The 24,880-nt window shown below is 33.9% G+C and overlaps 1 protein-coding gene across 17 annotated transcripts in view; it reads right to left on the bottom strand.

Annotated features, from left to right (window-relative positions):
* The window catches only part of SEMA3A (semaphorin 3A), a 454,575-nt gene that overhangs the window by 135,417 nt on the left and 294,278 nt on the right, over positions 1 to 24,880 (bottom strand). For 7 of the 17 annotated variants that reach the window (XM_077863814.1, XM_077863816.1, XM_077863815.1 and 4 more), the window contains 2 exons: positions 10,704 to 10,861; positions 5,749 to 5,811 (listed from right to left, as the gene is read on the bottom strand). In XM_077863814.1, the coding sequence (XP_077719940.1) occupies positions 5,749 to 5,811; positions 10,704 to 10,861 (221 nt within the window). The other 10 variants (XM_077863821.1, XM_077863824.1, XM_077863825.1 and 7 more) reach the window with 10 other exon arrangements.

The following is a 24,880-nucleotide window of genomic DNA, read 5'->3' as shown; positions in this document are numbered from 1 at the left end:
AGGTTGGCAATTTGCATATGCAGTGAGTTACATTACAGCAGAGGAGCCCTGAGATAAGGGAAACTGAATATTTAAAATAGTCACAAGCATGCTGGCCATTACATTTTGAGGAAGATGTTAGTTTATTATACTGGACAGTAAGCATACCTGCCCTTTGCCCCAAGGGAAACTATTTCTCAAGGCTTGCAAACCAGCCTTTTAAGAGGGAGACACCACCTTCCAAGGTAGTGGAATACTCTTCACTGTGAATACCCTCTAAAATTTTCTGCAAAATAGACAGTCAGTGCTTCTATTCATCAGATGTGCAGAATTGTGTGAAAGACTCATGAAAAATTATCTCCCAACAATTACACATCAAGGTTTTGAGGTCTAATGAAGCCTTCAGATGTTTGTAGAATTCAATTACCATGAAAAAAAAAATTACATGACTTGAAGTCCCTAAAACAAAATAAAAATTAAAATAATATAAAATTGATATTAACTTTGACCTTTGAAAAAGTAAATGACATTCAAGGATTAATGTGCATTTTGGACTGTATTGAAACTTAAGATGCATGTGTGCCTTCAAATTCTCCATTGCATTCACTTAGCAAAAAACAGTGTTGCTAAGGCCCTGCAATTTGAGCCATGATAAATTTGATAGACATGTTATAATACATCATAGCTTTAAAAATGAATAACAACTAAGGACAAAAATATAAAAATAAATCCCTCAAGAATCGCAAAAATGTCCCAAAATTCAGGTGCATGACAATACGCTTTGAAATGTATCCAACAATAGCAATGTTATGAGAATCTGCTTTTTTTGTTCATCTCAGATGGTTGAAATTTTGATTTTCAATGATGTTCAAAATATTTCTAACAGTCATACGGTTGCCATTTGGTTTTATTGAAACTTAGTGCAAAGAGAGATGGTTTAGTAGGATAAACAAAGAAGATACTGAGAGCTATTGATTCGAAACAGATTCTTTTACCAGCTTAGCATGTATTCAGTTTTCATTTGCAAAACAGGGTCAAGGAAGTTAATCCCTCAATAAAAATGTTATTGTGAATAACAAAGTGGATTTTAAGGACCAAAAAAATAAATAAAAAAATGAAAGTAAAGGTGAATAATAGAATAGAGATATCTGGATTGCACTTATCTCTTTATTTAGGGACTCTGTCCAATAATATTATATATTATATCATTTTTTTTTCAAATTACAACTCTCAAGTTACAACAATGGAAAGGTTCACGAGCATTTCACTCCCCTAATGCAGAAACGCCACAACAATGTAAAAGTGTAGACGCTGCTACACCAAGAAAGCATATTAGTATATATCCGGTATATTCACTTCCACAAAAGGAAAAAGATGAATTTAGATTAATGATGTTGTCAGAAATGTCATTATCAGCAGCCTAAGACCCATTTATATTCTCTCTCTCCCTCCATCTACACATATATGTAAAAAAAAAAGGAAATACAAATGTCTCCCAGGTTGCAGATTCCTGCTTTACCACAAAGTCCATCTTCGTGGAATAGCTGCTTGATTCCAGCTGCTGATTTAACATATGTGTTTGATGCAAAACTGAGCCATGAGAAATGGTGTGTATCTTTCCAGCTGCCTAGGAGAATGGGAAGGGGTTCAACTTTCTGTAAGATGCTATATTCGGTGAACTGTGTAAGTTGAGGAACTATAGACGTACAGGTACTACGTCGGTTCAATCGAGGGGTGTATCCTGACTTCCCAGGTGGCTGTGCCCATCTTAACCATCTTAACCAGACTTCAGACTGATCCACTTTGAAAATATATAAAATTAGTCAGTGTCTTTGCCTTACTTTTCTCTTGCATCTGAATCTAATACTGAGAAGACAACCCTTCCTCCAGGGAGGTTTGTTTAAAGGAGCCTAATTTCTAGAGGACTTCTTAAGAAAACACTAAAAGCAGAGGGAAACTGTAAGTCAGATTCTAGAAACCATGGAGTGCACTCAAGGAGGTCACTAGTTTACTTTCCTATAAATGTTCAGGTCGGTTCCTATTTTGGTTACAATTCTATCTTGGAGTCGTGATGGCTGCAAAAACTACTCAAGCCTCATTCTTGTGGCTTTTCAGCATCACAAGGACTCTTTGAAAGGAATTACTGTCCACATGTCACAGCTGACTGTTGTTTACTGAAGATACAGTGCAGAATTTCTATCAAACCATCCGTGTGTCACTTTAAAAATCAGGTATTGAATGAAAATTCTTACCAACTCCTTACCCTTCTTTCTAAGTGGTTAAGAAATTATTGGTAAGAATATTAATGATATATTTTTTAATTTTATTTATTTATTTTTAAAGATTTTATTTATTGATTCATGAGAGAGAGAGAGAGAGAGGCAGAGACACAGGCAGAGGGAGAGGCAGGCTCATGCAGGGAGCCTGATGTGGGACTCGATCCTGGGTCTCCAGGATCACGCCCTGGGCTGAAGGCGGCGCTAAACCACTGAGCCACCCGGGCTGCCCCTAATGCTATTTTTTTTAATCATGGGAGAAATGTTATAAATCCTGAAAGTCAACTAATTACTATTTTCTAAAATCATATATTAAGAAAGAAATGGAAAGAAAGAAAATATATAGCCATTGAATTGATTTAATTCAATAGAACATAAAGTAATAATCAAATAACAAACATTTTATCATGTTACATTAATTGGGCCACTTTTGAAAAGATTAGTATGGTTAATATTCCCATTCAGAAACTTACACCTCTCAACACACACATAATCACCTATCTCTGCCAGAATGTATTTGACATGATTTGTAAGTTTTCAGAATGTTTATTATAAGGCAGTAGGAAATGCTTAGGTGCCATTAATACCTTGTATCAGATTTAACAAACTCTACATGTCTTACTTCCTTTTAATTTAGTTCTTTGAAGCCCATAAGCATTTTAAATAATCTTGGCAAATAAACTAAAGTTGCCCTTCTTAGAGAGGAAACCTCTGAGGCCACAATCAGGGTTACTCATAGGGTATCCAGCAAATCATGACTTGACTGCAGCTGCTGAATTCCTTGTATCCGAGCTAACACCAGAATCCCTCCGTGTTTAGTACTGATACCAGAATGAGAGGGGAAAGACAGGAAGGAAAGGAGAGGAGGGAAGGGCCCAGAAGAGCCATAAAAGATGAGAGAAATGCATGGAGGTGAATTTTGGAAACCAGAAATATAAAAGACTCTGCTATCCTAGTGACCGAATGAGCTGATTCAACCATTGCATCAAATATGCACTTGGCTACAGTGCATATTATAAAATCCAGACATTTTCGTCAAATCTTCAATTTTCAAAGTGAATTGAATTCAGAATAATGCAACACTACAGTGGTCATAATCTTTAAAGAGGACCAAATTAATTTCATCAACGATGTTTTCATTAGAAATTGCATAAAAAACTCTCTTATATATACCAGTAATATTTGTCTCCTGCATAACAGTCTATGTGATAATTTCACATGTGATTGTTTGAGTCTTACAGGAATGCTGTGAGCTGTTTGTTATTATGCACACATCCTTGATGAGAACAGAATAGGTGAAGTATTTATTAGAATCTCCATTATCTTTTGAGTGTTAACAGGCAAGTTCAAATCCATATATGCCACAAGACTCCAAAAACGTCATCAGAGGCACAGAAATTCTGATCTCAACTTCTAACATAGTACTCAAAATGTTCTACAACTTTGAATGAAAAGGTTTTGAATTAATATTCTGAATCATTCTATTTCCTGACCAACAAAATGGGGGTAGTGATACCCACCTCATAAAGTTATTATTAAAATTACACTTACAAACTAGCACTTAAATTATCATAGTACTTGACACAGGAAAAATCCTCATAATTGCACGTTTCCATGTCTTCACTTGTTAAATTTTGACAGAAAGGGAAAGAGTATGTGTTCAAAAATCGGTATACCAGTAAACTCTCGATTTCTATCCATCCTTGGTTATTATCACATTGAAATCTTTCAACATAATCTGTTAATGGTAAACATGGCATTCTGATGTTAATATTTTAAAAAATTTTTTGTTTTTTGTCTTCAATTGACTTTTTGCCTTATACATGTGAAGTTTTTCTTGTTTTTTTTTTTTTTTTTTTTTTAAGATTTTGTTTATTTATTCATGAGAGACACAGAGACATAGGCAGAGGGAGAAGCAGGCTCCCTGCAAGGAGCCCGATGCAGGACTCGATCCTGGGCCCCAGGATCACACCCTGAGCCAAAGGCAGACGCTCAACCGTTGAGCCACCCAGGCTCCCCAAGTTTTTCTTCTTTTAAATAATTTTCACAAAAACTATTATTCTTGTTTATCATGGTTGTAAAATATGTCATGTCTTATGTAATGGATAAAGTAACAAAGCACTCCAAATTTAATGTACTTGTAGAAGTAGAGTTAATGAGTCAGTAGGAGTATCAACATAAAATTCTTGACTTCTCTGAACTACTTCATTGTTCTATTTACTCCTTTCCAATAGTCCTAACATATGTAATCAGCTTGAGATAGTTTAATATTTGACAGAGCGTACTTTTGGGAGTCCACTTTCACATAATCAGAAAAATGTTTATTGTGCTATAAAGGTGTAACGTAACTTAACATTATATTTAAAATGAAATTTCTAAGGATTAAATTTCTCACATTTGTTCATATGTAAATAATCAATGATGGGGAATATCAGTGCTTCGTGCTCCTTTAATTTATCTTCCTTTACCTGTTGCCAGCACTGCTACCAGACTGAGGCATTCTTTCCCCATGAACTCAGATTCCACCTCTAAATTGTTCGAAACATATACATCATCTTGGGCAGCTGCTACCAATCAGTCAAACTGTCCCTTGAAAATATCTACTTATTTATATATGTACATACAGGTTAATGTATCTTTTTAAGCACCTAAGATATATTTCTTCTAAATACCAATACATACACAAAACATTTAGAAGTTTCTTATGTTTTAGACATGCAAAAATATCTAAGACATAAGATAATACAAATTATGTACGTTTTCAAACCTGTAATTCATTTTGCTTTTTTGATTTAAATTATTTTAACTGCTTTTCATGATCTGTGCAAATACTCGGCTATACCTCAAAACAGTGATCCACTTATTTTTACTGACAAAGTTTACTTCAAGAAAAATGACCTGTATCTTGACAGTGGTAAAACCATTGTAAGGATTGCTTACCCGTCCTCTTGTGTTACATAGTACCCAGGACTATGTCTGTTATATAGTCATTGCTCAATCCATATTTGTTTAAGAAACCAGAGCATGAAAGGAAGGAAAGAAGGAAGAGGAAAGGAAAAGAAAGAAAAAGAATGGAATGGCAAGAAGGAGGGAGGGATAATTTAATCGTGACTCAGAAGTAGAAAAACTTCGTATCATTCAAAAGGGATTCAAGAGGAATTAATATAGGAAAATCAATTTGTACAAATAAGGTTGACATGCTAAATACAAGTACAAAATGTGGCAAAATTGCATTTTGTTAATTATCTTTTACACATATACAAATCCTCAAAGGGAACATATTTTTGCTTTATTTAAGCATATGTTACTTTTACCTACTTTCTTTATATGAAAATGTCAATATCCAAAATTAAATATTATTTTGTTTTTAAAAAGTGATTAAGTATACAGGTAAATCATGGTGTTTATATAATACAATACTGTAGAAAAAATGATGACAGAGTAATAAATTACTTATGCATTTACAGAGATGATTTAGTAGATTGATTCTTACCTGGATATCTTTTCCAGCCCACTTGCATTCATCCCTTCTGGTATAAGACACTGGCCACACAATCTAAGGGCAGAGAAAAACATAATTTTATGCCAATTAAGTTCTCCAAGTGATTCAGCATTGCAGACTGTTACACCAACATGGGGCAACTTAAGCAAAGTTAAGTTCCACAAAGCATTATGTGGCAGGGACTTCTAGCTTAGACTTTGCAGTGGCATCAGTTAACTAGTATGAACTGAACTCAATCTCTGTCTACCCATTAGACTTCGCTGTATATGAAAGTTGAACAATACAGAATTTATGTAGTCAACAGATCTAAGTAGTGTGCAGAGAAAAGAACTGCCTGGCAGGTTAGGAGAATGTGAAAATCTGGTGAAGAGAGGTAGAAATAAACATAAAATGCGGCTTACATTCTCCTAAATGAATCCATCCTTATCATTGAATAGTGATCATACAGCTTAAATGCTAGGTACTCTGGATCCCATTCCCTAATTCAAATCTCAGCATGACACACTAGAATGAGCTACTGATAGGGCTTAGAAAACCACATTTTAGAAAGGAATCTTTTTGTTTGTTTTGTTTTTCCACAGGACAGTAGGTAAGAATACCATTGCATGCTTTCTGGAGATAAAGAAGGAAGTGAAAAACAAAATAGCTTTAAAAGCTTTGCCACTGTGGGAAAACCTTAGACTTAACTGAAAAACAATTCTGCTTTCCTCCCTAATATTTCACCTTCATCCTCTGATAACATTTATGCTAAATTCGAAAGGTTTCTATATTGTATGACTACAGTGACAGCAGTAGACAAGCCAAGACTTTATTGGTTTAGAGGACTGCAGATGTATTTTCCCTTATAATATTAATGCAAATATCCTCATCTAAATTTTAATATAAAAATCTTCAGTTCCCTAGGGCAAATCAAATGACTCCCATCTGCACTGGGGCGGACAATTTTATGGTTTGTTTTTGTTTTTTTTTAATTCATCTTTCTCTTCTGGTAACAGTTAATTTCAGAAAAAAAAAAAAAGGTCATATGTAAAAAAAAAAGAAAAATCCAGACATGGTGGCAGTCAATCATTCATGTCTGCTAGATAGCTTTTAGTCTCAAAATGACTGATCATTTATTTGGGAACCTCTTGATAATTCAATATAAATGGTCATGAACTTGTGCAAAGGCTATGATATTCAATCTAGGGAATCAAAAAACAAAATACAACACATTCAGAAGCAAAAAGATAGGATATATTGAAATAACCTATGATGGCATAACAAATGCATTTCAGGTCCATGTCACAATTATAAAAGCCCTAGAAATTTTTGGATACACATTTATTTTTACCCTTTGAAGCTTTTTAACTTATGTATTCTTGGGGATCTCTGGGTGGCTCAGCAGTTTAGCGCCTGCCTTTGGCCCAGGGCGTGATTCTGGAGTCCTGGGATCAAGTCCCACATCGGGCTCCCGGCATGGAACCTGCTTCTCCCTCCTCTTGTGTCTCTGCCTCTCTCTCTCTCTCTCTCTCTCTCTCTCTCATAAATAAATAAATAAATAAATAAATAAATAAATAAATAAATCTAAAAAAAAAACTTATGTATTCTTTTCTTTTTCATGTGCTTTTCATGTATATCTGTGTATGTAAATTAAAAATATTTGACCTGTTCCACAAAGTTGTTATAAAGTAATCACAAAATAAAAAAATTGTAAAAATGGTAAATTCATGTCCTTAAAATTCACATTTCCCTGATTTCTGAATTACCAGAGCCGAATGCTGGGTAGTCCATTCCACAGGTTCCACAGCCCTATCGATGTTGGCTATAGAAAGCCCAATGATCTATTCTTATTTAATGTTTACAATGAGAGGCTAAAATATAAGTTTTATTTAAGATACAGCAATAATAATACATAGTAGGGCTAAGATTTATTGACTTTCATATTAAGCCTGCCAGCTACATTACACAAAACATAGATTATTTAAACATACAATTTTTAATTCAGAAAGGCGAGAGTTGTTTTCTCATAGTTTCTTAACTCTTGACCATTGGTGTTGAGATAGCATGAGCCTCATTTTGTCATTTTTGTCTTATGTCAAATGTTGATAAAATTAATTTTGATAACTTAGAGGAGTGTAAACTCTCAACTTTCTAGAGTTTCAGAGTAAAAATGTATAAATAAAGCTTAAAAATCTGGCCAAAAAAATAAATTTGGGGTATAAAGTGCTATTTTGGAAAGCAATTTATTTATTTTTTTTATAAAGCAATCTAATGAGGATAACTATAAGTCAGTAGAATAAATATATATATTTATTTAAAATACATGTATTTGTCATTTCCAATGGTACTCATTTCCATGAAGAATAATTCCTAACTTTTCAGTTACATTTCTTAACCAATTGATATTTTGTCTTCTTTGCTCACAAATTTCTCAATTATCTGACAAAAAATGTCTAAATTTCTTATTCTCATATTGAAAGGGCTTCATGATCTATATTACACTTTCCTTTCTTCGTGACTCTATGCTTCTATTCATGGCAGCCCCTCTTGCTCATTATTTACTAAGTAAGCACTTATACCTTAAAGAAATGGCACCCTTTTATCAAGGCCTAGAATCTTTTCATGGTCCTTTCAAATCTGAGAATGTGCTGTCTCTAACAAGGATTGGCCTATCTTTAATATTATCTTATAAGGCCTTCAAGAATTATTTATGATATCCTACAGTGACCCCTATAAAGTTTATCACAAGGGTAGATGATTCAGAAAACGCTGAATAACATCATACATAGGTTAAAAAAATTATTAATAGACAAATATATGTGAATAATTAAGTAAACTGCATTTGCTCCTATAGACAGTGTGGTATAATTAAATAATATGTTTGGAATGAGATGCTTTCTAATTAGAAATATGCCTTCCATTAGAATAATGATTTTAAACTCAAAAGCAGAGGCTTTTAACAGCACTATGACATTGGGCAAGTCACCTAACTTTAATTCATTCACTCTTTCAGTATATATTTATTACAAGTATCGTTGGCAGAAGATACTGTGATTATACCCTGGGCATACAAATGGCTCTGGGATTTTCCTCATCTATAAAACGGTAGGTTGTCTCATATGATAATTATGTCTTTTCAATTTTGGAATGAACTATTTAAATTAAGAATATTTATTACTTTATTATTCAGAGAAGAATGCTAAACATTAAATATATATTCTGAGGTATTAGGTGCTCACATATTATCTAGAGACACAGATATATGCATATATATTTATATTCATATATATCAATTTTATAAAATGATAAAAGTATTATAAACACTGAAAATTCGAATTGATATAATTATTAAAACATCAGATTTTTCTTAATCTTCTGAGGTTTTTCATTTATTATATAAAAAGGATGACTTCACTAAACAACAAAACCTTCTTACTTTACTTTACTTCTTACCTTTACAAAAGACTCTAAGGTAAATATTTCTAAGGTAATATTTACTCTAAGGTAAATATTATCCGTAAAACAAACGGATAATCAGTTTTCTCAGGCAATAAATAATCTTAGGGATACTTAGATATCATCTGAGAAGATTCAGAGATCAAATAGATTGAAAAATCAGAAAATGAATATCAAAGGTGATTTTTTTTTTCAAAGGTGATTTTTAAATGCCATATAGTAATCCCAAATTTTTCAATCAAATAGATTGAAAAATCAGAAAATGAATATCAAAGGTGATTTTTAAATGCCATATAGTAATCCCAAATTATATCAGTAAAGGCATTGCTGTTTTATATGATACACATAATGAATCTAGTGTTTATGCACAGTCAGAATTTTAGCATTTGATTAATAAGAATGTAAGTCTCAGGTTCAGTGGCATACTCTATTAGAGATATGAATCAGCTTTGAATTTCATCTTCATTTGATCCTCAAAGCAATATTCTCCAACCAGAACAAAAGCTTTTTATACAATTCAGTTACTTTTTAAAAATTATTGTCCAATTTGTTCAAGTTTATCAGAGGAACATGACTCTAAAACACTAAATATTAAGCAAAAGTAACATACATTAAAACTGATGTGTATCAAAAAATGTTATACTAGCACACTCACAGAAGTTACTGCATAAAAGATCTTTGTTCCTCAGAGAATTATGACTGGAAAATACTGACTGTGAAAAAATGATTGGCTTTGAGTATAGTATATGGACTCAGTAACATAATTTCTAATTCTTCAACTAATTTTTCAATCCATGTTTATTTTCTAAAATAGTTTATTAATTAAATAAGCCAGAAACACTCTAAAGAATAAAGATTAAACTGCTCATGTCTAAATGACCACACTTGTAAAAAACCTGACACAGAAAACTGATCTTCTAGATGAGGGTTTGGCAAAATTTGTGTTTAAAAGGCCAGATAGTAAATATTTTAGGCTCTGCGAGCCAGATGATCTCTATCACAACCATTCAGTTCTGCTATTGTTGAATGAAAGCAAACATAGACAATATGTAAATGAATGAGAGTGTCTGTGTTCCAATAAACATTTTGTACAAAAACAGGTGACACACCAGATTAGGCATGTGTATGATGATTGATGAACTCTGCATTTGCTGGCAATATAGACATGTAAAAATTTATACATACATATATACACACACATCATTTCACACATGACATTGTAATATATGTTTATATTGGTTCAGGTATTTAGTTTTATGCAGCAAAAATGATATAACTATGGAAGGACAAGCTGAAATTATAATGATCATCAAAAATACTATGGTTTCTTCCTTGATGATTTTTGTGGTTTACTGCATCCATTGATTTGTTATAATCAGATCAATGCATTATTTTTACTTGCATCTGAAAAGATAAAATATTAATTTTAACAATTTTTTCCAGTTGCCACACTGTTAAATAGCTTGAGATGCTTTAAAAGAACTATAGTGTATATATTAGAATAAAGATACCTTTTGAAAATCCTTGATATTAACCAGGTTGAATGAAAATATGTGATCCTTTGCTCCAACATACAGCCTACTCCGTTCCTCATCCAAAAGGAAGGTATGATAACTGGAGCTGTTGGCCAAGCCATTGAAAGTGATTACACTGTTGGATTCCAACATTTCTGCAAGGTAACAAAGCAAGACAATTTGGTGTTAATGTGAGGTCCTACATGAGCATGGGCTCTTGGTACAAGGTAATACCGCCTGCTGTAGTTACCAGTCAGTGGCTGTTCTAAATGAGGATACTAAGAAATATATAGGAAACTTTTTTTTTTAAACATTTCATTGAAATGGAAGTCATACTCATTAGTTTGCTGATTTCATACTCAAGACCACACACTCCTTCAGAAGAAAGGGACAAAAATACCTCATCCACACAACTGATCTGATGGAATTTTTTTGCATGTAATGATAGAATGAAATGCTCAGTATTGTATATAAAATGTCTTTAATTTTACAAAGACTTTTTTAAAGGGTTTCATTTGTTCCAAGTCATAACCTACAAGTATAAACATAGGGGACAACAGAGCAAGGTAGTATGGGGGAAACACTGTCTTCACTACTAGGTTGCTTGGGGTTTCTTTTCAATGAGGAATTTTTACTTATCTTTTTGACCATTAAATCATTAACTCTACCATCTAAATTTTTTACACTATTTGTGTAACGGACATATACAGAGAAGCCAAGTTAGGTTTTTATGAAAACATAAGTTCTATGAATTTTATAATATGACTCCAATTTTTCAGTTTGTTAGCATTCTTCTATTTGTTTTTCCTGTAAAGGGGCAAATACTGAACCTTTAAACCTATACCTAAGTGAGAAAAATATTCTTAAAAACCCACATTAATTGTAAGTCCACTTTTGCATTAGAAAGGCAGTTGTTAATTATCATAAAAGAGGTTTTGTTTAAATATCTGCTTTAATAAAAATTATATGTATATGCCACCACAAATACCCTTCCATGGGATGGAAATGCTGAGGATTCTCCAAAACTGTGTCCTGAATCAATAATTCAAATTTTTCCAATGCACATATAGTAGAACCATACACGTCCACAAAATGTAGAATGTGTTTTCCAAGGACAGGAATGAGCAATGCAGACCCTTCCTGCTTTCCAGCCTTGAGTCTAAGTCATTAGCCATTTGACAAATTTCCTTGCTTTCTCCATTTCTCCTACTGACTTCTCCATATTACTAAAGATATTATTTCAGTGGAGGATAAAGTTCCATCTCCTTAACTTAGCACTAAAGGGCAGGTCGCTACCATTTGAGTTTAGACCCTAACCCAGTATTCCCGCCTCATGTCCTGTAACCTACAGGGAAACATGCTCTGCAGTTGTCCACTCTTCAGCCCTTGCTGCCATTGCTCCTGACATCTACAACTATATATTACCTTGACAAAGAAGTAGCCATTCTTGGGAGCTAGTTCAAATGCAAGCTCCAAGAGATTTTCATAGAAATAATTTCTTTATAATATTTTGCTTAAATTTCCCTTATAGAATGTATCACACTGTTAATCATTCATATAAATAACTTATCTACCAGAATTAACATTCCCTCATGTCAGGAAATATGTAATTAATAGCTCACTACCCACAACTCACCTGGTTTCTTTTCCTTACGACCAGTGAGTAAATAATAAACTGAATGTCTATCTATTGATTTACCTATCCATCCATCTAATACACAAAAATATGATAACAAATTATTAAAAAATGATTTTCTAATTTATTCATGAAAAACAGTAAAATACTGGGCTAGCCTTATTCCACCCTCCACCCCCACCAAAAGAAAAAAAAAGGAAGGTAGGAAGGAAGGAAGGAAGGAAGGAAGGAAGGAAGGAAGGAAGGCAGGCAGGCAAGCGGGCAGGAAGAAAGGAAGGAATAGACAGAGTGAGAATTTCAGTCATATGGGTTATATCTGAAATAAATGAGTGCTACTAGTGTCCAGAGAGAAAAAATAGAATTTGCTACATGATATCTGAATTTAAATGCCATCCTCTTGTCACTGTCCAAATAACTGCAGATACTCAGTGCTACAGAGATTCAGTATAAGACTGAAATTTCAGGGACGCCTGAGTGGCTCAGCGGTTAAGCGTCTGCATTCGGCTCAGGGTGTGATCCTGGGGTCCCGGGATCGAGTCCCACATCGGGCTCCCTGCATGGAGCCTGCTTCTCCCTCTGTCTGTGTCTCTGCCTCTCTTTCTGTGTCTCTCATGAATAAATAAATAAAATCTTAAAAAAAAAAAAGACTGAAATTTCAGCATGACTGTGTGAAGATGGAAAGGGCTACTCTGAGAGGTAGGGACTACATTACTGGATGTGTTCAATGACTGAATGGCTGTTCAAGGAGATGATAATTATCAAATAGAGAAGATACCCTTCAATATTCCTTCCAGGTCTAAAATCTATAATAATTCTACCCTAATACAATATAAATCAAACCATGGGGAGCTAGGCAAATTGAAAAAAAAGTCAGCTGACTCTAAATCAAGACAATTTTGTAAGTATTGATAGGAGGATCCCTTAAAAGACACAAAGGTGGATTCTAATTGGAAACACATAGAAACTACATAAGGAAACTTTAAGCATCAAGTGGAAGAAGTTATAGGAAGACAACTACTATATCTGCAAGAACATGGAATCACCCAGTTATGGCATCACCACAGTATTTACTAGCTATGGCAGCGAGGATGAATTCCTTATGCTACCTGGGCCTCAGTTTTTAGAAGATGGGGTTAATATTATATATTCTAGAGCTATTATGAAGGTGAAGTTAGGTAATTCATATAATACCTACTACAACATTTGCAAAGTTAAGCACACAATCACCTGTGTATATAAGTAGAAGTAAAATATTAATATGTTCAATCTTCTTGACCAAAAGTAAGAAATTAAGGTCCAGATGGAGGACACTGAAAAATTACTTTACTACCAAATATTTTAACTTAACACAATAATTTTGCATGGTAAAGGGATAAATAAGAGCAATATGCTCTTTGATTTACATTAATATTAAATATAAAGGTCATTTTAAGAATAGTGAAATATTCTTTGCTTGCCAATATCTGTAACCTGAATTTTAAATAACAAATGCAATGCCTATCTATGTTATAATTCCAAACATTGAAAATACTCACCTAATTGAAAAACAAGTTATATTTTGTAAATTCGTTCAGGGAGAAATCGCTGATTCCTCAGTACAGACAACTTAGAGAAAAGTCTTTGGTGGTTTATATATGACATCATTATGGAAACAAACTAACTTTTAAAAAATGTTACTGCTGGATCATTTTATTAAACACAAAGACATTATTTTCCTGGAGTATGGGATAGCAGCTGTGTTTTCCATCACTTTGAAATATACTGATATTGCCTAATCATTCTTTTTTGCTCCAATTTCTTTAGATGTTCCTTCCTACCAGAGACTTCATATTTCTTTGTAGCTGAGGAAAGAGTCTTTTTGAGGCCCTCCTGGTACTGAGCCACAGCAAATTCTGGATGGCTACAGGTTATCTCACCACTTTCCAGAACAAAAATACTTAAAATTAGAGACCCATTTTCTAAATCTAGATAGATCTCATATTCTTTAATATAGTTTACTTATTTAAATTTATTGTTTTTCCTATATGTAGACACAGTCAGCTATAATTGATAATAAATAACTTCAACCTTGACTCCACTCCTCCAGATTTTAGGAGTTCTTTTTAGTTTCTGTTTTAGAATTTTTACCATGATATAAATTGGAACTGGAACTAAAATAAATACTCAGAAATGTGAGATATTTAATATTTCCCTACCTTTTCACATCCTATGTTCATATTCAGACAAATAACAACAAATAAGGAACAATCTACATCAATTTGACTATGATGAATCCTACCAGACTACAGCTTATTAATTCTTTTTGGGTGTAATTCAGCTTTTTTTTCTTGTTGAGACATTACTTTAACCTCTACATGCTGTGTCAACCATAAAGAGAAGTAAATGCATGACCGTAATAAAAAATGCCATTTCAGACTAGCATTCTTTAATGAACTTTTTATCCTAAATTTGAAAGGTGATTAAATAAGCATTGCTTATTCCAGATCACCAAACAATTTAGTGACTAAATAGAAGATAAACTGATCATAGAGTGAAGCACATAGTTTGGGCTTGATAAGTGTTATTATCACCATTATATTATAAGACAACGTTGACAGTAAGCATTAAGTGTATAAATGTTCTGAATGGGAAAATCATTTCATATAATTTCAAGCAGCAGAGTGATCACTTATAAATACATTACACTCTCTTGTGATACAGTTCCAAAATATGGTCTTATGAAATTCAAGACAATTATATATAACTTCATTTGATATATTTATTTTTAATTTAATAACACAAGCAGAAGAAGAAATGAAATTATAATTAATTTTTTTAAAGATTTTATTTTATTTATTCATGAAAGACACAGAGAGAGGTAGAGACATAGGCAGAGGGAGAAGCAGGCTCCCTGCAGGAAGCCCGATGTGGGACTCAATCCCGGGACTCCAGCATCATGACCTGAGCCAAAGTCGACGCTTAACCGCTGAGGCACCCGTGCTGCCCATAATTGATGTTCTTTAATCAGAGTATCCTACCAACTAATTATTAGAGGTGAACCATGATCTTTCCTAGTGAGTCAATTCTAATTTTCATTCTACTTATTTATAAATTTTCAGATCTGCCTTTTTTCCTGAATTCATCATAATCTCTAATGTAGCTTTATTTGAATAAAAAAGACATTGTTAGTGATCACTATCAGTACATTATTTAAAATAATGAAAAATTATTTTATGAACTGATGCTCTTCCTATATGATTATTTTAACACGAGAAGAAAAAAGATGGAAGAATTTATATCAAAATCATACATGACTACTTATCTCTACACTATAAAGCTGGAATGTTCCTGTGGTATTCTGCTTATCTTTAGGATAAAAATAGATTTCTACAGATGATTATATTACAGTAACCGGGTCAGATTCTCAAAAGGCAATGAAATGAATACAAATTTCTAGAATGCAAGACCGCCCAGAGTTAGACGTTTTTATAGTAGGATGAAGAACTGCTTGACCTTCAAATCCAAACAATAGCCACCCTGTTCTTCATAAATCTGACCTCCATTACATTTCTCATTTTCTCTAGCTCTTTCTCTTTTCCTTTTTTTGCTTACCTGTCCTCTAAATTTTATAGCATGAAAGGTAATAGGACCCTTCCAGTTGCTGGACTCAAATTAATTGCCTGATTCATTCATGGTTTAGACTTATGGTCTTTTCCATGACTTGAGCTTTGTCCTTTTTTTTTTTTTTTTTAAGATTTCATTTATTTATTCATGAGAGACACAGAGAGAGGGAGAAGCAGGATCCCTATGGGGAGCCCAATGTGGGACTCGATCCCAGGACCCCGGGATCACGATCGGAGCCGAAGGCAGATGCTCAACCCCTGAGCCACCCAGATGTTCTGAACTTTGTCTTTTCACAGAACAAAGATCCCATTTAAAGAAATCAAAGCTGGATCTATATGAAGACAAATATTTTGAATAAATGATGATTACATCGAGACATTTATAAATATTGGACAGTTCATTAAGGTCCAAAGTTTTAGTACTATATTTTGTGCTTCCAAGATTACTTTTTAAATTTCATAAACCAAATGTTTCCAAAGCAAAATAGGAGCTAAAATAAAAGTTGGCCACTTTCTGTTGCATTATAAAAACAACAAAAACAAGTACTATTGACTATCATATCATTTCATAGAAACAAAGGAGGCATTTTATTAAATTAACAAAAAGAGGAGAAAAAATACACACAAAGGATAATAACCCTTAGACATGAATAGATTATATTGTAGAAAATGTTACCTTATTTTTACTACTTTATTTTTATTTCAGCAAAGACTTGTTTTTATTTTTTTTAATATTTATTTTTTATTTGACAGAGAGAAAGAGGGCATGACCAGGGAGAAGAGCAGAGAGAGAGAAACAATCTCCCTGCTGAGGGAGCCAGAGGCTGGGCTCAATCCCAGGACTGTTGAGATCATGACCTGAGCTGAAGAGTCAGATACTCAACTTACTGAGCCACACGGGCACCCATCCAAGGACTTGTTTTTAAAACTATTACAGAGAAGTAACTTTCCACAGATTTATATTTGGCAATTACTTCTCTAAGATAAATTGTCAATGAACTCTATTCCTAGCATTTCTAGTCAGTGCATCTTGCTATGACACAAATAGAGTTAATATTAGTGGATGTCTACATGCTTTGATTTATTTGGTGATGCTGAGTATATTCTCTCAATTTACAAAGTTTGATATGTATTGTTCAACTATATTTAGAAAAATCTATCTGCTAATTTTAATATATCAAAATAGGTACCAAAATTATACATCCTGGTCTGAAGGTAAGTTTCACCTTACCTATTTTCTCTCCCTATGCCAGAGGTCAACACACTCTATAAAACACAATCCCACCACCTTTGACTAAAATATTTCTCCAAGTTTTTCCAACTCATTTCTTTATGTTTGCTAAGTCTGATCTCTAATGTCTCCCAAAGCACTGAATTTATGCCAGGACTCTTCTCTGCCAGACACTTCTATTTGTGGATGATAGGAATAATCAGCTTCTTGACTTGGACAAACTCCCTGATCAAGGTACAAGGTGCCCACATTTGAGTTTTAGACAAGTGAAGATCTATTACCAGCTCAAGCCCAGCTCCCATGCTGCTAGATGTCACAGAGCTAACCACACTGTCATGGAAGGATAGTATATTTTTCCTCAAATATGCTTGTAAAATATCAAGACCAGGCATATTTGTGATATTAATCTGTTTTTCATTTTTTATAATGTGAAAAATATGTGTGGAAAGTTACTTCCTCAAAGTCTAAGCTAGTTCAACAAACATATATCCAGTCCTTATGTATGTGTAACACATAGGCATTGGCTAAGAAGTACGTGGATTATAAAGATTAATAAAACCTTCATGGAAGTTAGACAAATGCCCTCAGAGAAGCAAAAGCTAAATGAACAACAGTGACAATAATAAGAGCTAGAAAGTTAACAGGAGGGAGAAATTAACACCTGAAGGAGAACTGGACAATCCTTGGAGAAAGAACTTGGCAATTAAACCTGGCCTTAAAAAATGTGTAAGAATTTGACCAGCAGAATGAGGTGTAGAAGAGCATTCCATGCCAAAAACTGCTAAATGCCATCTAGGTATCCTCATTAGTCTCCTACAACAACGCTGTAAGGTGATAGTTTTCATCCCCATTTTTTTTTTTTTCTCATGAGGAAATGTACTCAGATAGATATTAGGAATATCCTAGGTCACAGAGGTAGTGTGGTATAAAGCCAAAATATCCACTTCCATCTGACATCAGGGGCCAGGTTCTTTTGGTCTTACCCTATTCTATGTCTTAAATATTTATATTATTTTCTCTATACTTGAACTTTATTGCACAGTAATAACTCCATGGGTAATCTTTTCTCCAAGTGTTTCCTTTGTCACTAGCAGTATTTTGACATGTGTTAAGTGTGTATCTTCCAAGACAGATTTCCCTCTGAAGGCCACACAAAGGTTTCTCAGAAACCTCCATTTAGATAGTGCATGGACATCTCAGAGTTTGCAGGACTTGAACAGAACTCACTCCCTTTTCTTCATTACTGATATCATCACCTTTCTGTATATTTTAAAATTGGTTGCAGGTATCATTCATTCAGCTAGAATGCTGAAATCTGGTACATATCTTCATATATTTAGGTAATACAGAATCAGTAATCAAAGGTTAACAAATCATAATATTTGCATCCTCAAATGCTTTATTACAGAAACAAATTCTAGGAATCTATATGGCTATTAAGTTATTAGAAAATGTCCACAAAGTACAACTAAAGTACAAAGGTGGCACCACTACCACCACCACCATCATCATCATTATCATCATCATCATCACAACACTTGTATTAAAGGTACTGTTCTAACCACATACATACAGAGGATGATTTTCTTTTTTTTTTTTTTTCCAGAGGATGATTTTCAATTAACTACATGACATTCTATCTATAGTTACCACAGCTTAGATATTCTCTATTCTCGCAGTGTTCTCCAACTTTCATCCTCATGTGCATAGGGGAATCTACTCACTTTTCAGAATCCAAATCAAGCCTCTCCCAGCCTTCTAAGAACTTTTTTGCTTTCCTTTGCAAAACACAGTGAGTGCCATGTACAAATGTAGATTAATCACACTTTATCTCTTCAGCTTCCTTTCTAGAGTTAAAATGTGCTGTAATTCTAGATCTAGAACTTTTTCCTGGCTTTTATTGCTGGCACAGAAACGAGTGTCTCAATAAATATTACTTAACACAGCTTTTATTTTTTAAGTGTGACAAAAAGTCAGCTAAAGTAAGTTAATAACAAGCATCTACAACCCCCCCCACAAATGTAGCAATATATCTTGTATGTCAGATTATATTCTAGCTTTTCTAATTAGTTTTATATTCCATTCAAATGACTGATAGGATTATGCTATCTAAACCCTAAATTATCTACAACCTGTCTATAAAATTATAATAAAATGGTTAATTTTTAAAATCCTGTATGTTAAGTACTATTATGGTCATTTTATACACAATAATCACATTAATCAAGTTTTCAATGTTTTGTTTAACTAGTAACATTAAACATAAAACCACTGCAATTGCAATAGCTTAACTGGTTCCCTAGCTTCAATTTCTTTCAACTTCAATATATTCCTCAAGGTATCACCATATAAATGGACCACAGTGCATTTTAAAAACGCAATGCTTTTAAAGTACCTGCACTCATCATTGTTATCTTACCCCGGGGTCCCTAATAAAGGCACAGGTCCCTAGTTTTCCTTTCCTACCTCATCCTATGCCTGTCTCTATACGTTCCTACAATTCTACAACTTTAGTCTTCTCTAAACCTGGCTGGCCCTCTCCTGCTTCTAGTTTATTTTCCCCTATTCTCATGTTCCAAGGTACAGTTAGAAGCCACCTCACCCATGAAAGCCTTGAGAATTAGCAGGTATTACTCCCTCTTCTGATGTCCCACCCACTGTGATCACCACACACCCTAATGTTTTAATTGCATGCCACTCATTTGCATTCATATGTGCTTTAGGCCTCTTAGATATAAAGTTAGCACAGTGCCACATGAGTCTAATTATCTGTAGAAGAAATGGTTAACCATATACCTATTTATTAAACATGAGATCTAAAAAAATCTTCAGACTATGAAGTCTGATTACTTCAATTTACAAAAAAGCATAAATGACTTTACAATGAACAGTTGCAGAGGTCAGATTTATATTAAATTCTTCTGGCTCTCAGTTTAATGTTCTTTCTTAATAAATTTCTAGAAAAATTATGACTTTAATTTTTCACGTAACTTTTGCTGCCTGATCCTTGGTAAGTTTTTGTGCAAATAATACTCAAAATATAAGAGTTGCTAATAATTTACAAAAAACTAATGCATGATACTAATTTTTACTTCGCCTAGGAAAAATAAAAATGAATTTAAATGTGATTATTATGCAAAACATATGTTTTGATGTGAATTAAAAGTGATTAATATAACTATACATTGCAAATGATCACTCATTTCTATGCCAGGTGATTAGTCATTAAAAATTTCCAATTAAAGCATGGATCCTTCTTTTATAATTCACACTGGTTTAATTTACTGCATTGAGTGATAGGCTAGGAGTCCAGAGACTGAAACTTTGTTTTTGATTCTGTCTTTGTGTCTTAATTACTTGTAAGGTTTTTATTACCAGCATCTGTTCATTAAATGCCTATGAGAAGCAAGGATTATATTATCATTAGCAAACTTTAAGAAAACAAAATAGGAGGCCTAACTAAAACAATTTAAAGTCTGATTTTTCAGGCAGTCTTGGTCAATTATTTACATATACCATAGCATATATTCAGTGTGTTCTTCAAATAACTATCATATTTCACATGCTATAAGGAAGCAAATGTTTTCTGATATTTAAAAATTGTATACTTCCTTTTTTTCCAGTACCAAAATTGTGAAAAAATATTCATATATGGAGAAATACATACCACTTGTTACATGTTATCTGCTCTACATAGTCACTATAAGAATTTTTAAAAACTGCTTAAGTATGATTTACTTGAATTTTTCTAATGCTGAGTAAACGCGCTTCTTAAGAAACGGAGTATTTCATTAGTATTTTTCCATCATTTCCACCCCAAGATATATTTATGGGAAAAAATATGTCTTCTTTGTGGATGAAAACGGATACATGCAAGTATGAACATCCTGGAGAATATATTTATCTCAGTGTTTTTGGGTGTCCCTTTTTGATTGAGGTGAGAATCTATTTCTTAGAGTTGGAAGAGAGAGAAGGTCAAAAGAAAGTCTAGGAGATCATATGGACATTCTCACGGATCAATTGGTAATCAAACCAGAGGAGCAGGTGTGTGTAGCTGGGGTACAAATTTACCTAAACCCTAGATTTGGTTGACAAAGAATATTTACTATATGTTTATCAAATGAATGAGTAGATGGATTTCTGATTAGGTAGATAAAATGAACATGTTTATGAGCATGTAACAGTGCATGTGGGTTAGATTACCCATAATTTATCCTATTCCCCTTACTACTTCTAGTTTCTTCATTCTCTAAATTGCATGGTATCTGGGTGTCACAAACACAATTTGAGTTTGTCAGTTAAAGAAGTAGAAATTGTTCACCTGAGAGCTTATTTTACTGTCTTTATTGGAGGGTGAGGTTAAATAGGGAGGGCATTCATATGACATACCTAAGCATGTCCCCCCTCATTTAACTAGAATAGATACATTTTGATCATGAAGACTTCTGGCTTGCCCATTAAAGGATTTTGTTTCAATCAGATTTTCCTGTAGAGGATGGAAGAGAGATGGGAGAGGAGGGTGTTGAAAATCAATGAACTTAAAATATCTCTAGATGAAACCATACAATGTGTTCTGAGTTCATTCTAATCTTAATGACAATAATATCCTATTTATGATGACACATTATAAATATGTTTCCTCTAATGTATTTAAATTTGGAGTGGTCACATTTCAGAATTTTTAAGCAAAGGAAGTCAGATGCTCTAATGAAGTAGGTTCATAAGATTTCATTGACATTTTGTAATATTTCTACATATACAAATGAAAGAGGGAGATGAGATTATTATATAGATAATTTGGACAAATTAAGTTTTCCTATCTTCTACTCTGCCCAAATATTTTCTTTTTCACAAAAATTATCTCATGGTATTAGTTCTAAAATTTACTTAGTACCAAAAAAATAAGTTAAGCATTTGATCTTACATAGAAAATGAGACAAGTTGAAATTGTTCAATTTTCTTTTCCAAACACATTCTGCTTGCTCTAAGTGTATTCTAAGATTGGGTCATGTTCACAAATGTTCTGGGATTGAATTTAAAGATAATGTGAGCCAGGTTTAGTTGAAGAGCCCTAAAGACAACTCAGTGATTCTCTAGGATGAAGCTAAGAATCCAGAATGTTTGTTGAAAATCCTTGCTTTCCCAGGGCCCATAAAGTCAAGGACATCTCTGGGCTGAACAGGACAGCAGACACTAAACATTCTCTAGACCAGTGCAGGACACACAGACATTTATCTACACAAGAGCAAAAATCTAACTCAGAACCAGATTTATGTCTTCTAGAATGGGCAAAGGAAGTAGCATAAGTCTACCTCTTATTAAACTTCCGTCTATACCTCATCAAAAATGTTGTTTCCCTCTTATAAAACAACAAAAAACCCTAGCCCAAAACACTAATAAAAGTATTAGAGGGGATCCCTGGGTGGCTCATTAGTGCCTGCCTTTGGCCCAGGGCGTGATCCCGGGATCGAGTCCCACATCAGGCTCCCTGCATGGAGCCTGCTTCTCCCTCTGCCTGTGTCTCTGCCTCTCTCTGTGTGTCTCTCATGAATAAATTAAAAAAAAAAAAAAAGTATCAGAATGAATGGTAAGTAACAAACATTGTTTAGAATGAAATATGACCTCCTTTTAATCTTTGACTTAACACACATTCAAAATGAGACTGTCCCATTAGTTTGAATACAGAGAACAACAGGGGTAAAACTTGCCTCTGCACAGGTGAAGCAAAGTGTTCGTGTTACTAGGTTCTAATGAAACCCTAAGAGCAGTTCAATGTCAGCATGAAGAAATCATTCTTATAACATTATCTAAGGTCACCAATTCCTGAATTCTTTCATTTTCCGGATTCTTTTTATTTGGCATGTAAATGGTTGAAGATTATCTCTGCCAATCATTTATTTATAATATTACTATTATTACTATGCTTTGGATTAAATAACTAAAATGATTTTATATCTTTAAAATTGTAATATTTCTTCAAAAGTAGGTATTTTTAAAGTTTCTCTTCAAATTAATAAATTGTTATGAAAACAGCAACCTATGTACTCCAGCCTCATGAACTTGCTTTGAAAGCTCAGACTTTGTATTACACTAAGTCCCGAAGTGGCAATATATTTTTAATAAGCTTTCTGATACCTTAAATATTTATTTTAATTTTATACTTTCTTTCAAGGCAATTATCTAAAACAGGCATTTGTTTCTTGTTAGGCTAAATGACACTACTGATAAGATTCAAAAAGTGGTAGAAACTAGAATTACAAAATCAAGAAAAATATTTCCAGCGCTCCCAATTATAACTGTTCTTTTATCACTTCTAAGCACTTGAAGGAAAGAAATTACTTCTACTTTAAAAACTCAAGAAATTAGTTTAAAAGTTCATAGCTGAGTTTGTTTGATGAACTTAATGACTTCCACCTCATTTAGTAAATCAGAATCTAAAAAATGTTACACTCAACCCTCTTGATAGGCTCTGGAGTTTATCAGCCCTGCTTTGCCACTTCATTAGCTGTCAAGAACCAGTAAGTGATATTGCTATGAAAGTCTTGATTCAGGTAGTTGAAAATGCTCTTATTGCAAAAGTACCAATTATCAGCAGAAGCAAAGCCAAAAGACAGTCTATCAGGAAAGGCACATCATCCACATACATACAGTTGGTTATCATTTTTGTAGACATCAAAGAAAGAGAGAGCTTTTGAACTATCAGTAGTTGATTTGTAACGTTCAGGAAAAATACACACACTGATTTAATATACACTGCAGCAGAGTTATTACTGACCTTGGAACGCCTACCTTATAATCATGTGAGAGCAACAAACTCAGGATAAAAATAAGTATTTTCTTCCCAAAGGCTAAGTGCAGAAAAGATAAAAAGATGCCCTTTTTAATCTTAATGTTTAGATGAATTCTTATACTTGGTCCTACAGGATTCTTGTGGCCAATCTTTTACTAAATGTATATTTGTTTTGTTAATTAAACAATACTACCATGAACACCCTCTTTAATGTACATATACTGTTTGAGGTTTAAAACATGACATTAGTGAAATTTAATTTTAATTATACAGCTTATTTTCTCCCCACCTTCTACAGGATTTCTCATAGTTGGTAAACAGAAAACAGGACAAGCACATGCGTATAAAACCTTGAACATCCCAAACACACGTTAGAAAATAGGTCTGGGACACTTAGATGCCATTATCGATATATTAAAAACTGCGGAAGCTATTTCTTTACGTACTGAAAGCAAACAGGCATGTTAACCAACGGGCGATCCCAGGCCGGGGAGCCCCACGAGCCCCAAGGGCAGTCGGAGAGAACGCGGCGCACGTCACCATATTCCACTTCAGGTTAAGACCTTAAAGACCTTTGGAGGGCGAGCTGCGAGGAATTTTGTATAAGGAAACTTTATTAAACCCGACTTTGGGCGGCCGGGGGCTCAGCGGGTTGGCGCCGCCCTCGGCCCAGGGCGCGACCCCGGCCCGATGGAGTCAGCGTCGGGCTCCCCGTGTCGGGCCTGCGTCTCCCTCGGCCTCAGCCTCGGTCTGTGCTCTCACTCTGTGTCTCATGAATAAATAAATAAATAAAACCTTTAAACAAAACCCTGACATTTCTCAATCTTGTATGATACAGACTCTTTTTATATAAAAGCACTCCTATTTTGAAGAAATATTCAGGGAGATACTATCATTATTCACGGCCCACTCTAA

Source organism: Canis aureus, chromosome 21 (assembly GCF_053574225.1).
Source record: "Canis aureus isolate CA01 chromosome 21, VMU_Caureus_v.1.0, whole genome shotgun sequence".
Classification (NCBI taxonomy): domain Eukaryota; kingdom Metazoa; phylum Chordata; class Mammalia; order Carnivora; family Canidae; genus Canis; species Canis aureus.
The sequence above is the reverse complement of the archived record's forward strand: the minus strand, read 5'-3'. Positions and strand labels throughout refer to the sequence as shown.